The sequence below is a fragment of the Zootoca vivipara genome, chromosome 17 (assembly GCF_963506605.1).
Source record: "Zootoca vivipara chromosome 17, rZooViv1.1, whole genome shotgun sequence".
In the NCBI taxonomy this organism is placed as follows: Eukaryota; Metazoa; Chordata; class Lepidosauria; order Squamata; family Lacertidae; genus Zootoca; species Zootoca vivipara.
This window is the reverse complement of record NC_083292.1, coordinates 35,297,196-35,312,122: the sequence shown is the minus strand read 5'-3', so window position 1 is coordinate 35,312,122 and position 14,927 is coordinate 35,297,196. Positions and strand designations below refer to the sequence as shown.

At 45.8% G+C, this 14,927-nt stretch overlaps 1 protein-coding gene across 1 annotated transcript; it reads right to left on the bottom strand.

Annotated features, from left to right (window-relative positions):
• Nucleotides 1–9,787: 9,787 nt before the first annotated feature.
• On the bottom strand, nucleotides 9,788–14,608 carry LOC118076525 (protein S100-A7). Its single transcript, XM_035099355.2, has 3 exons — nucleotides 14,512–14,608; nucleotides 10,966–11,240; nucleotides 9,788–10,014 (listed from the first exon to the last, which is right to left on the bottom strand). The coding sequence occupies exons 2-3, from the start codon at nucleotides 11,218–11,220 to the stop codon at nucleotides 9,850–9,852; spliced, it is 420 nt and encodes a 139-aa protein (XP_034955246.1). The 5' UTR covers nucleotides 11,221–11,240; nucleotides 14,512–14,608; the 3' UTR covers nucleotides 9,788–9,849.
• Between the last annotated feature and the right edge of the window lie 319 nt (nucleotides 14,609–14,927).

Genomic DNA, 14,927 nt, shown 5'->3' with positions numbered 1-14,927 from the left:
TGCTGTTGTTGGTTTCATTTTCCACCGGCAACTATGGAGTGCTGTTCCCCGGGAGCTGCTGATTTATTGCTTTGTAAATAAAGACTTTAGCTTGGAAGAAGAAGCTGTCTTGGTTCTGATTTATTAGTGCTTGCTCCTGCACGTCTACACAGCTTCACGCTGCAAGAAGGAGAGAGACTCTGCATTGCTTTGCCAAGGTAAACAGAGTGGCGCAGATAAGAAAGCGCACTGAACCTTTGTAATGATTTGGCAAAGCCTTAATGAGGCAATAAACCTCATTAAATCATCAAATATTACTCAGAAGGGTGGTGGGAATGGGTGATTGGCTGATAGGAGTGGTAAACCTGTTGACAACTGTTAACGTCTGCAATTGGTCTTGCAGGAAAAAGCAAGGGCTAAAAATAGCTTTATCATTAATAATAATAATAATAATAATAATTTATTTTTATACCCCGCCCATCTGGCTGGGTTTCCCCAGCCACTCTGGGCGGCTTCCAACAGAAAAATAAAATAATCGATTAAACATTAAAAGCCTTCCTAAACAGGGCTGCCTTCAGATGTCTTCTAAAAATCTGGTAGCTGTTTTTCTCTTTGACATCTGATGGGAGGACATTCCACAGGGTGGGGGCCACTACCAAGAAGGCCCTCTTAATGAGATAAGAATCCAGTGTCTCTATTCAGACCAGGTCTCTCCATGGTTTTAAGTTTGGTAATAAGTTGAAATTCAGCAACTTCTCTTTCCAGCCTATTTCTGAAATTCTTTTGTAATAAGACAGCTACTTTGAGATCTTGTATAGAATGTCCTGGGAGATTGACCAATACGGCTACCTACCTGTAAACTTCATCCTTAGATGTTGGGGAATTGCAGGGTTCAAAGGGGTGGGTGGAGGAGGGAATGGGGCCAGAGGCTGTTCCAAGGGAAGGGGTGGAGATTTAAGGGGTTTGTGCCTCCAGCGAGGCAGGAGACAGAGTTGGAGGATGGGGAGCAGTTGGACCTGTCAGAGATGGGGGAGGAGCTGCAGGACAGTTTCAGTTTGTTGGCTCTCATCCAGCCCATTCATGAAGCAAGACACTGGTCCAGCACTTCCACTGCCTCCCCTGCAGATGCAAAGGAAAAATAGAGCTGAGTGTCATCAGCATACTGCTGACAATGTACTCTGAACCTCCGGATAACCTCACCCAGTGGTTTGATGTAGATGTTAAACAACGTCGGGGTAGGAATGAGCCCTGCGGTCGAAGTATAAAAATCTTTTGGAGCCCAAAACTCCACTATGGATTTCTCCGGTGGAAGCCAAAGCTGTAAGGAAAAAAACCACCAAGGATAAATGGGCTACATATAGATCACTGCTGATTAAGGACGACGAGCAATTTAAACTAAAAGGATATGATGAAGTAAAAAACGAATTAGTAAGCTGGTTAGATTACCATCAATTAAATAAAGTCTTTAAGGAAGATAAAAAAACAGGATTTAACTCAGAAATGTCCAGACTAGAAATAGACCTGATGAACAGTAATAATAAGATAATATCTAAAATGTATCACCTCCTTCTTGATTGGGAGGTATTGGATGAAGCAGTGAAAGAGGTCATGATAAAATGGGCCCAGGACTTTGGCCATGCAATTATGATGGAGGAATGGGAGAAGCTGTGGAAATGTAATATGAAATTCACGGTATCATACACGATCAAAGAAAATATGTATAAAATGATGTACCGGTGGTACCTCACGCCCTCCAAATTGTCTAGAATGTACAGAAGCATAGCAGATGTTTGTTGGAGATGTGGAGAGGCAAGAGGAGATATGATACATATGTGGTGGACTTGCCGTAAAATTAAAGTGTTTTGGAATCAGATACACGAGGAGATGAAAAAAATGCTTAAAATCAATTTTACCAAAAAGCCAGAGGCTTTTCTCCTCGGAATCCTGAATACAGACTTGCCAGTAAAATATAGAGAGCATTTCCTGTATGCTACGGCGGCAGCTCGCCTGTTGATAGCTGCCAACTGGAAAGGAGATAAAATCCCCACAGTTGGCGAGTGGCAAGTCAAGTTATTGGGTTTTATGGAAATGGCTCAATTAACAGATAATTTAAAGGGAAAATCCAAACAGGCATTTACGAAAAAGTGGGAAAAATTCAGGAATTATATGCAAGAAAACGACTACAGGGAAGGAATCTTCATGGCAGTTTTGCATTGATGGGTATACAATAAACACTCAGACAAATTGGTATGATAAGCTTTATTATGTACAAAAAAGAATAACAAGATTACGATGAGGAATGTCAGTACATGAAGAATATAAAGGAGACAAGTTGCAGATGGAAGTCAACGGCAGCATTTTGATGTATTTAGTTACTTAGGTGATGAAATGATGTTATGATAAAAAAATTCCTTCAGTAGCACCTTAAAGACCAACTAAGTTTTTATTTTGGTATGAGCTTTCGTGTGCATGCACACTTCTTCAGATACAGTGAAATGGAAGTTTCCAGGCACTTATGTAGAGAAGGGGTGGGGAGGGGTGGGGATGGGGAGGGGGGATCACTCAGAAGGGTGGTGGAAATGGGTGATTGACTGACTGATAGCTGTTGATGACCGCAAACGACTGCAAATGGTTTTGCATGAAAAAGCAAGGGTTGAGATGGCTGAAGATCGCTTATCATGTATAATGAGATAAGAACCCGATATCTCTGTTCAAACCAGGTCCCTCCATGGTTTTGAGCTTGGTGATAAGTTGCAATTCAGCAACTTCTCTTTCCAGTCTATTTCTGAAATTCTTTTGATGTTATGATGTTTTTTCTTTCTTTTTTTCTTTTCTGTAAATTTCTTGTAAAGCATTACCTTTCAATAAAGATCTGTTTATTCTGGGGGAAAAAAGGAATGAGCCCTGCGGAACCCCACATTGAAGGTTCGGAGAGTCATCATAATGAGGTCATCATAATGGGACTTGGGTGGTGCTGCTAAACGACTGAGCCTCTTGGGCTTGCCGATCGGAAGGTGGGCGGTTCGAATCCCCGCAACAGAGTGAGCTCCCATTGCTCTGTCCCAGCTCCTGCCAACCTAGCAGTTCGAAAGCATGCCTGTGCAAGTAGATAAATAGGTACCGCTGCGGCGAGAAGATAAACAGCATTTCCATGCGCTCTGGTTTCTGTCACGGTGTCCCATTGCACCAGTAGCGGTTTAGTCCTGCTGGCCACAGGACCTGGAAAGCTGTCTGTGGACAAACGCCGGCTCCCTCGGCCTGAAAGCGAGATGAGCGCCGCAACCCCATAGTCGCCTTTGACTGGACTTAACGTCCAGGAATCCTTTACCCTTTGCCTTACCTTTACCATACAGGCCGACCAAAGCAGTTTCTGTGCCAAAACTGAGCCTAAACCTGATTGAAGTGGATCCAGAAAATCAGTTTCTCCCCAAAGCGCCTGGATCTGGTCTGCGACCATTCGCTCCAGAACCTTGCTCAGGAAAGGGAGATTAGCAACTGCCCCATAGTTAGTTGGGTTTTCCAAATCCAGGGAAGTTTTCTTAAGGATTGGTTTTACCACTGCCTCCTCCAAACAGGCAGGGACCACCCCCTCTCAATAAAGAGGCATGGATCACCTCCCTATCCCAGCCAGCTGTTTTTCCTTTCCTTCGATGGACTTCCAACTTCACTCTTGCGGTTTAAATGGGAACACTTCTTACAAATTTTGTCAGTGTTTCTAATTAAAAGCTAAAGGTGGGGTTTCAGCCGCTTGAAGATCTTTGGCTAAACCTCAATGTGTTGAACCGATACAGTCCGAAGGATGCATGACTGACTTCAACAGAGATGACTCCCAGGAAAACATTGTATTGCACTACCGCCAGGCTGATGCTAATAAATTGGGGAGTGCACTAATTATTGCTGCTCGTGTGTGTGTGTGTGTGTGTGTGTGTGTGTGTCCGTGTGTAAAATAATGGATCCACAAAATTCCTGGACTCTTCTTGGGGGTGTTATCATCACCTTAAACAATTTAGCAGCATCGGGAAAACTTGGCTATCTCACTGCTCACCCCTAACCCCAGGTCAACATGTTTTTTTTTATGTGTGTGTGTGTGTTTTTTTAATAATATCAATAATTATTAATTTTACAAGCAAAAACAAACAAACATAAAAACACAAATATTACTTATAAATTCATAATTTTTCTTAAACAATGGTGCGTGACTCCCCCCAATCCCCTCCATCTGAATTTCATATTAAATCATCTTTGGCAGTTCCAAAATTCAATATCTCATCAAAATCTACCTCCTTTAAACTTAACCTATTCTCTGTATTTACACCGACAGCCTCTAACACTTTCACTAAAGGATATTAAATATTACAATATTTTCCAAGATATAACTTAAATTTCTTCCAATCTTCCTCCACCTCCTCCTCTTCCCGGTCACGGAGTCTCCCAGTCAGTTTGGCAAGTTCCATAAAGTCCCATCATCTTCATTTGCCAGTCATCTATTGTTGGTAGATGTCTTGACGCTTCCAATTCTTCGCAGGTAGTAGCCTCGCAGCAGTTGTGGCATACAGAAAGAATGTAGTTCAGGTCAACACATTTAAAACCACAAGTCCCAAAACCAATCCACTTCTTACACCCCTCCTTTGGAAGAACAGCCCATTCATCACACGTCCTAGCCGAGCTCAATGCATGTAGCTCTTGCACCACCTACTGGCTCAGATTGTTGTCACGGTATGATGACAATCTTGCACAAAGCACCCAGTTTCCTCGATGCTGGTCATTAACCAAACGAGCATCCCGTTGCCCCTGATTTCCTGACCTGCAGTGCACATTCTGCCTGCCCTTCTGTTGCTCTTGGTCAGGGCTGGAGTCAGATACAGGTCAGCAATAAAGGAGGCAGATCTCTATGGTCAGTGAAATTAACTCTTTATCCAAGGAAATAAACGTACAGCTCAGATTTGTGGCCTCAGCAACATTTCTCCGTAGGTCTTGCCCCTATGGAGCAGTTGCCAGGACTGAAGGTCCCTGCCTTCCACACCTCCCTAAGGGTCTGTCTCTCCCAGATGTTTCCCAAGCAGCCTCAAAATGTGTCTGCACACCTCTGGCCCCTGCTCTGCCTTCCTCATTATCCTGCACGTTCTTGGAGACCAAGGGGGAGAGGAACTTGTCACAGCAGGAGAGGGAGATTTCCTGGATTTTTCAGCAGCCCCTTGACCCACCCCGCTTCTCTTCTTCAGCCTTGGAGTCTGAACTGCTCCCTATCACAGGCTCTTCCTGCTCACTAAACCCTGTTGCCCCTTTAAGTATCTGGCACTTTCTCCCTCTGATCTCTCCTTGGTATCCCATTACCTCTGGGGGTTCCCTTGGGGGTTCCCCTGCTGGTGCCTCCCACCACTCCTCCTCACCCAGCCAACTTGGGCCGAGAACTTTGCGAACTTGGACTGTTGATAACCTTGGACTGAGAACTTTGCAAAAACCCCGGGACTAAGAGGTGTGCAGGCAGCCACATTGGGTAGTGGCTTCGGCCTTTGGGGACTGATTTACTGCATGAATCCTTCTTGAAATTCCGTCTTGCTTTTTTGAGCAGCTGTTGACGGGTGAGCTTTTTGCATGTCAGCGGTGATAGGAACTGTTTGCGTGTTAAGACCTTTAAACCTCCCCCATAAATAAATTCAGACAAGATTCAATTTTTGGTTTGGTTTTGGCAGAATTTAGGACCCAGGTGGCGCTGTGGGTTAAACCACTGAGCCTAGGGCTTGCTGATCAGAAGGTTGGCGGTTCGAATCCCTGTGACGGGGTGAGCTCCTGTTGCTTGGTCCCAGCTCCTGCCAACCTAGCAGTTCGAAAGCACGTCAAAATACAGCGGGAAGGTAAACGGCATTTCCGTGCGCTGCTCTGGTTTGCCAGAAGCGGCTTTGTCATGCTGCCCACATGACCTGGAAGCTGTACGCCGGCTCCCTCGGCCAATAATGCGAGATGAGCACACAACCCCAGAGTCGGTCACGACTGGACCTAATGGTCAGGGGTCCCTTTACCTTTACCTTTTTAAGCCACAACTTTACTGATTACGCAAGTGAGTGGTTGCATAGGCTCTGGTTGGACTAGCTCCCTGCACCGTTGCAGGTAGCGCTGACCCAGGGCACCAGCATAGGACAGCCTAGGGCGAACACCCGGATAGGCAGAAAGCTGGGAACAGGCTATGTCCACCACCCGGATGTCCCCCTGGACTCAGGCACGGGCACAACTCCCTCACAGGATTGACCAAACCATTGAGTCCCTGGATTCCTTTAACAGAATACCCTTCACATAGGGATGGTGAGAGCGTTCTCCCATCCCTATCACCTGAACCAGAGCCTATCCGCAACCTTACAATTTGCTACGCGGCAGACAAAACCCAAATGGCACCAGCCAATCAGCCAAGTGGAGGAAATTCCTGCCGTGCCCCTGTCCCAACGACAGACGACACACAATGGCATAGCAAGGTCAAGCGCACAAGCCCTGAAAATAGGGTGAGGTGAGCGGATGTTCCGATGCACGCACCAAAAGAGGAAGCTTTGAGTCATGTGCATGGGTATATATAGGTCCCTTGACACATTTAGCCTGCGTCTCATTGGCCTGATGAAACCCTGCATCAAGGCTCCTACCAATTGGGTGTTGTGGCTATCCAATCTTACCCACCCACAACACAGGGTTTGGTTGCCAGGTCTCACCGCAACATGTGCCCTCTTAAAGGGAGGACCCGATCGAATGGTATTTGGGAATTGTTCCAATAACTGCGTGTCTTGGAATGCCTCTGCGCTACATTGGAACAAGGCAAAGAATGAGCAAGGCCTTTGCGTAATGCAGCTCTGCTACGGAGGCTTTCATCCTGACTTAAACATGTCAGAAACTCATCATCTTGGATGTGCCTGTTAGAGAATCATTCCGCCAGAAACAAGCAGAAGTTTCTAGAAGGTTCCAGAACATTCCTTTATATATGGGAGTGGCACTCTGAGCTTAATTAGCATCAGCTGGAAGTGCCAATAAAAAAAGGGGGGCCACTCGGCTTCGTTTTTTGCAGACATCTGAGGGCAGACGTCTGACCGAAGAGTTGCTGCCTGTAAAATCTGCTGAAGGACAGTTCCTGTAATTTACGGCATGCAGGAGATAAGAGAGACTTTGTTTGAAAGTGTGCTGTTAATTGCTGTTTATATTAACAGCTGAAAAATATATTTGCTACCGTAATGCTTATACCCGGTCAGGGAATAAAATCTCTCGACCGAGACTTCACAGAGTTTGGCGAGTCGTCTTTAAAACAACTTCCGTTGTTGTCCACTGCTTCCGGGAAGATTACTCTGCTGAACAATTGAAAGAGGTTTTACCTACACATAAAGTATCTGCACAGCGAGAGAGAGTGGGGACGGTAACCTTTCAATAGTGCCAAGTGTGGGGACTGTGGGGACGCAGAACTGGAGGAGAAGAAAGGAGAGATTCTGATGGACTGGAAACTTGCTTGAAAGGAATAAGCTGTTACTATACTGGGGTTGGGTGAAAAGTGTTACTGTTTTTGATTGTGTGTGTTCTAATGCCTTTGTTAATAATAATAATAATAATAATAATAATAATAATAATAATAATAAATAGTAATAATTTATTATTTATACCCCACCCATCTGGCTCAGTTTCCCCAACCACTCTGGGCGGCTTCTAACAGAAAAATGAAATAAAATAATCTATTAAACATTCAAAGCCTCCCTAAACAGGGCTGCCTTCAGATGTCTTCTAAAAATCTGGTAGCAGTTTTTCTCTTTGACATCTGATGGGAGGGCGTTCCACAGGGAGGGCGCCACCACCGAGAAGGCCCTCTGCCTGGTTCCCTGCAACTTGGGTTCTTGCAATGAGGGAGCCGCCAGAAGGCCCTCGGTACTGGACCTCAGTGTCCGGGCAGAACAATGGGGGTGGAGACACTCCTTCAATAACTTGCCTGTTATTGTTCTACAGGGAAGCTAGGTTCTGCTACTTGTTTGTTTATCTGGGGGCAGATATCTTGTTCTTGGAGGGAGGTAGTGTTGTGTTATTTTTGGGGAGGGGGGAATCCGTTGCTATGCCTGGGGCCCCTTCTAAACTTTGCATCCAGCAGGGATGCAATTCCTGAAATAGCCAGGCTAGCTTCCTGGTGTGGTAAGTATGGGTCATTAAGGTAACAAAAGAAGTGGCTGGGCAACACAGGGCAAATGGCTGGAGGGGCCCTTCCTCAACTTACTGGTGGTGAGAAAGACAAAGCAGGTAGCAGGCTGGGAAGCCAGAGTCAGAGCCATGCCTGATTTCGGCTTGAATGCGAAAAGCAAGACCCTCTTGGGCTGTTAATGCTGAGAGCCCCTCCATCGTAGACTCAGGCTGTATATGTGTGTGAATAAACCATATATCTTAAAAACTACAGTTTTTAAGAAGCTACAGTTAGAACTGGATATGGAACAACGGATTGGTTCAAAATTGGGAAAGGAGTACGACAAGGTTGTATATTGTCTCCCTGCTTATTTAACTTATATGCAGAATTCATCATGCGAAAGGCTGGACTAGATGAATCCCAAGCAGGAATTAAGATTGCCGGAAGAAATATCAACAACCTCAGATATGCAGATGACACAACCTTGATGGCAGAAAGTGAGGAGGAATTAAAGAACCTTTTAATGAGGGTGAAAGAGGAGAGCGCAAAATATGGTCTGAAGCTCAACATCAAAAAAACCAAGATCATGGCCACTGGTCCCATCACCTCCTGGCAAATAGAAGGGGGAGAAATGGAGGCAGTGAGAGATTTTACTTTCTTGGGCTCCTTGATCACTGCAGATGGTGACAGCAGTCACGAAATTAAAAGACGCCTGCTTCTTGGGAGAAAAGCAATGACAAACCTAGACAGCATCTTAAAAAGCAGAGACATCACCTTGCCGACAAAGGTCCGTATAGTTAAAGCTATGGTTTTCCCAGTAGTGATGTATGGAAGTGAGAGCTGGACCATAAAGAAGGCTGATCGCCAAAGAATTGATGCTTTTGAATTATGGTGCTGGAGGAGACTCTTGAGAGTCCCATGGACTGCAAGAAGATCAAACCTATCCATTCTGAAGGAAATCAGCCCTGAGTGCTCACTGGAAGGACAGATCGTGAAGCTGAGGCTCCAATACTTTGGCCACCTCATGAGAAGAGAAGAATCCTTGGAAAAGACCCTGATGTTGGGAAAGATTGAGGGCACTAGGAGAAGGGGACGACAGAGGACAAGATGGTTGGACAGTGTTCTCGAAGCTACGAACATGAGTTTGACCAAACTACGGGAGGCAGTGGAAGACAGGAGTGCCTGGCGTGCTATGGTCCATGGGGTCACGAAGAGTCGGACACGACTAAACGACTAAACAACAACAACAACAATCTTAAAAACACCACAGTCTCTGCTGTCCCTCATTCCAAGGAAACTGAACCCTGGGTAAGCTCCTGGAACCCCTGGAAATTGGGGAAATTGGGGAAATACGTTTGCATTTTGATTATTACAGAATTAAGCATTTCCTTCTGTAAAAAAATAATTTTAAAAAATACTTTTTATAGGCCGATGTATGCAACGGTACCGCTGGTTTTTTCCTGTTATGATCAGCCATTCTATTCTTTGTGTGTTTTTCCTGTTATGAATTCATGTATGATATAGTAATGGATTTTGGTTTTTTTAAAAGGTGTGTTCCATTGGGAGGTTTTTCCAACAGAGGTTGGGCAGCCGTCTCCCAGGGATTCTTTAGCTGTGATTCCCACATTACAAGGAGCCAGACCAGATGACTATGAACAGATGCCTTAGGGTCACATATCTCATGCAGATCCTTTATTTGGCAGCTATTACAACAGGCAATACCAATTTAAGGGGGGAGCTCAATCGTTGTCTGGGCCACATCGGTCCTCGCCATGACTCAGGCGGTGGGTATCGTCTGCCAGGAGAGCAAACACTTTGGTGAACTCCTCAAAAGTCAGTTGTCCGGTCTTGTCGACATCCGCCTTTTTGAAGAGCTCTTTCATGTAGCCTGGACGGCTTCTGTTCTGTAAGGGAAGGTGGGGAGAACTAGATGAAACTTTGGTAGGTGAATGCTCCTTTGAGAACATCATGACCTGCCTTATTCTTTGAACTTAGGGGACCAGGTTGGGCTACAATTGCCATCATCCATCACCACTTTTTTTTTAAAAAAAACATGATATAGCTCTCAAGGCAATTTTACATTGACGAAGGATTGCTGTCCTACAGCACCCTCTGGTGTCACATTTTTATAACATATTTTTAACATTTTAACTGACCAGTGTAGATGATGATGATGATTTATTTATTTATTTATTTATTTATTTATACCCCTCCCATCTGGCTGGGTTTTCCCAGGCACTCTGGGAGGCTCCCAACAAAATAATAATAATAATAATAATAAGTGATAAAAGATCAAATATTAAAAACTGCCCTAAACAGGACTGCCTTCAGATATCTTCTAAAAGTCAGATAGTTGTTTATTTCCTTGACATCTGATGGGCGGGTGCCACCACTGAGAAGGCCCTCTGCCTGGTTCCCTGTAACCTTGCTTCTCGCAGTGAGGGAACCGCCAGAAGGCCCTCAGAACTGGACCTGACATCATACATAATGTGGGGCATGGGTGTAGCAGGGCAGGCTTCAAAGGAAGACTCGGGGATTTGAAGTGGGTCCCCAATAGTTCCTTGGGAACCAGAGTTTGGTTAAAGGCGCTGAGAGTTGCCCAGGGGAGCCTCTTTTCCCCTCACAGCGCTACAGTTCCCAGAGGGCTTTAACGGTCCATCCCTTTTCCTGGGGAACTCGGTAAGGACCAGGTCTCATCTAACCTCTGCATAACCTTTGCGCAAGCAAATCAGGACGGACTCTTGGCAAACAGGTCATCCGGATGGGCCGAACAGTACAAGAAAGCTACCTGGCTCCCGGTTTTTTGCAAACATATTTGAACCACCAACAACACCATTTCCTTTGGCTTCACTCACGCAGGCTGCCAGGAAAGTGGGAGCTTGGCTCTTGAGAAGCTCCGTCATGTCCTTGAGGCTCAAGAAGTCATCCTTGCCTTCCCGAGGAGCGAATTGGTGGTAGATGTTCACAATGATCTCGAGAGCCAACTCCAGAGTGCAGTGAGGCAAACTATCCGATGTGCTCGGAGCCCGGGGGTGGGTAACCGGAGGGTTGGTAACCGGAGGGTTGGTAACCGGAGGGTGGGAGTGGGTGCTTGGAGGGCAGGTTGCCATTCTCTGGAATCTTTGCCGACCTGGAAGAGGCAGGCATATGCATGAAAGAAGAAGAAGAAGAAGAAGAAGAAGAAGAAGAAGAAGAAGAAGAAGAAGAAGAAGAAGAAGAAGAAGAAGAAGAAGAAGAAGAAGAAGAAGAAGAAGAAGAAGAGGGGGGAGGAGGAGGAGGAGGAGGAGGAAGAGGAGGAGGAGGAGGAAGAGGAGGAGTTTGGATTTGATATCCCACTTTATCATTACCCTAAGGAGTCTCAAACCGGCTAACATTCTCCTTTTCCCTTCCTCCCCCACAACAAACACTCTGTGAGGTGAGTGGGGCTGAGAGACTTCAGAGAAGTGTGACTAGCCCAAGGTCACCCAGCAGCTGCATGTGGAGGAGCGGAGACGCGAACCCGGTTCACCAGATTACGAGTCTACCGCTCTTAACCACTACAGGACCAGGACCAGGGCCTTCTCAGTACTGGCCCCGACCTGGTGGAATGCTCTGTCTCAGGAGACTAGGGCACTGGGGGATTTGTCATCTTTTCGTAGGGCCTGCAAGACAGAGCTGTTCCGCTTGGCTTTTGGACTGACGCAGTCTGACCCTGGGGTTACCCTCCCCTAAGGTTTTGTCTTATAATGGTTTTATCTTACTTGTAGATTTTTAATTATAAAATTGAATTTTAACATTGTATTAATCTGCATTTTAATTGAATTCTTTCTTTTATACTTGCGTTGATATTTATGTTGTTAGCCGCCCTGAGCCCGGTCTTGACTGGGAAGGGCGGGGTATAAATATTATTATTATTATTATTATTATTATTATTATTATTATTATTATTATTATTACACCCCACAGGTGTTCATAATCATGGGCCTTTTGGGCCAGTAAAGCTATGAAGAATTTAGGAAGCCGCAAGTCAGCAGGATATTCCAGTTCAGCCACGAGCAGCAGCTAAGGATGTGTGAATGTGTCGGTTTGGGTTCTCAATTCTCCAAAAGACTATGCATTGAAAATACTAAGATAGCACTTAGAGCAGTCATGGCTTCCTGCCCATCGCCCCTTGCAAAGAAAGAACCATGGCCAATGTAGATTGTTAAGGCGGAAAGTCTCTCCTTGTTCCTGTGTTTCAGTCATGTTCCACAGGAATACGTTGCAGGGCTGTCCACACCCAGATGTTGTTGCACAAACAGCTGTGGAGGTTGCAGGGCCCTAGAGGAACATGCCCAGATCCTTGGTCCCTCTCACAGAACTCTAGGTTAGGTGAAAACAGCATCAAACTCTCCGAAATTATAAAGACCATCATAAAGGAGTCTGCAAATGAGGCCGAAAAGCAGAAGCCTCTTTTGTGGGGCAAGGAAACATTTGAGAAACTATTATTATTACTATTATCATCATCATAATCGCCACCACATTTATAACCCGCCCTTTACAAGTTACAACCATTTAAAATAAAAAAAAACAGATCGATTACGGGAACAGGGTGGAACCAGAAAACACACACCTTGGGTGTCAAAGGCCAGGTAAAGAAAGCTGTAAAGTTGTACAGTAAGCCTGCACTTTACACAAGGGTTACGTTCTGGGGGTTATGCCTGAAGCGAAAATTACGTGTAGTCAAAACACGTTTGGTTTAATGGTGGTTGGGTTTGCCAAAGTCCGCTTTCGGCCACTTAAAAGAATATTGCCAAAACTTAGATAGTTTGAGGGCTTGCCGTAAAGAGAAAAGCCAGGTGCACCTCTGTGAGGAGGGAATTCCACAACTTTAGGGGCTGCCACAGAGAAGGCCCTCTCCTGGGGTACCACCACCCCAAATTTCTGAGGGAGGTGGAGCTAGCAAAAGGGTCACCTCTGTTCATTTTATCACTGGGGGGTGGTCATTGAGGAGAAAGAGGGCCTTTCAGATATTTGACACCTAAGTCGCTTAGGATTTTAAACACAAATGGGCGGGCCCTGAATTGGGCCCAGAAACAGACAATGCACACTTTTAGAACAAACTTTATGTGACATTTAAAGGCAATAATAACAGATTAAGAGTCCCAGGCCCTAAATAAGCCAGACTATCGTCCACAAGGGCCAGGGCCTTTTCAGTGATGGCACCGACCTGGTGGAATGCTGTGACTCTGTCCCATGAAACTAGGGCCCTGTGGGACTTGACCTCCTTCCGCAGGGCCTGTAAGACAGAGCTATTCCGCCTGGCCTTCAATTTAGCCTGATCCCCCATTCCTTTTTCCCTTCCCTTTTTTATGAAGAAACCCTTCTAGGTCCCCACATTAAAACTTTCCCCTGGTCTCCTTGCTGGCCTTAGCAGGACTAACTTGGCTAGTTAGCCCTGGTGATGCTACATTGATGTTGTATTTTATGCTGTTTTTAAGCTGTTTTTTAAGTCGTTTTTAATCAATGTTTTATATTTGTTGTTAGCCGCCCTGAGCCCGGTTTCTAAACCGGGAAGGGCAGGGTATAAATATTATTATTATTATTATTGTTATTATTATTATTAATTATTATTATTATTAATTATTATTAATTATTATTATTATTTATTTTTATTATTATTACTCCAGCCAGTGGCAGAGCATATGCCTGCCCTGCCTAGGGCGGGTGAGTTCCCAAGTGGGGCGGGGCATGGGATGCACTCCCGAGGGGGCGGGACACAAAGGGTGCACAAAGCGGGGGGCGCACCCTGCAGCTGGGGGCGGAACGAGTCACCGATGGGGGACATTTGCATACCTGCCAAGTTCCTCTCTGAAAAATAAGGGACCTGACCGGAAGTAGCATACCGGAAGTAGCACGGCGGCCATTTTGGAACTGGGCAGAGCATGCTCAGAAGTGACTTTTGATGCAGCTGTGCCCAGTTCCAAAATGGCTGCCGCACCAGAAGTCACTCTGCAGCCATTTTGGAACTAGGCAGAGCAGCATTAAATGTCGCTTCTGAGCATGCTCCGCCCAGTTCCAAAATGGCCACCGCGCCAGAATAAACTGGAGGAAAACAGCCGTTTTTTCGGCTGGGGACAGCTGGACAAACGGGGGTTTCCCGGGGAAAACGGGAGACTTGGCAGCTATGGACATTTGATGCGCTGCCCACCCGCGACTGCCAAATGTCACACACACACCCTAAGCGAAGACATCCAGGGCGGTCCGCCCCCACCACACACACCCTTCCTGCGACCCTGACTCCAGCCACTGCATTTTGAACCTGTGAAAGTTTTCCGAGACATTTCCAAGGACAGCGCCATGTACCAGCTACTCCAATCACTGGAGGGCAGGTTTTGGCGCAGCACTTCTCTAAAGAGAGGCATTATAAGAAAGAGACTCACCAAGTTTGCCAGCTGATTCCTAGCCGTGGATGTGATGTAGGGCTCTCCTGGCCCTGTTTATATATACCTCCCCGAGTCTGGATTTCAGCAATGGTGATGACATAAGAGTAAGCTGTTTATGAGGGAGTGATTGAGTGCCGCCCAGGAATTACCATACAGCCTGTTTCCTGCTGGGAAGTCATTAATCCTAACCAAATTCCATAAGCGTCTGAAAACACCTTTCATTTTGTCACCATCCACTCTTGTGCAATGACTAAGAGCCAAAGTTGCCGTGATTGCAGTTGTGTTTCTCATATCCATGCCTTCTTACTTGCACTGCAACAGTTGAGGGAGGGCTGGAAGCCAGACAGAGAAAGTTAGCCTTCTTCTTTAGCTTCGCTGCCACCCATGGGCGTACCCAGGATCAAAGCTAGGGG

What these genes read in the sequence shown, in the direction of transcription:
- LOC118076525 (XM_035099355.2), bottom strand. Translation starts at nt 11,220, where the DNA reads ATGGCAACCTGCCCTCCAAGCACCCACTCCCACCCTCCGGTTACCAAC. An exon ending in CCACTTTCCTGGCAGCCTGC is followed by an intron (nt 10,015 to 10,965) that starts GTGAGTGAAGCC and finishes CTTCCCTTACAG; the next exon opens with AACAGAAGCCGTCCAGGCTA.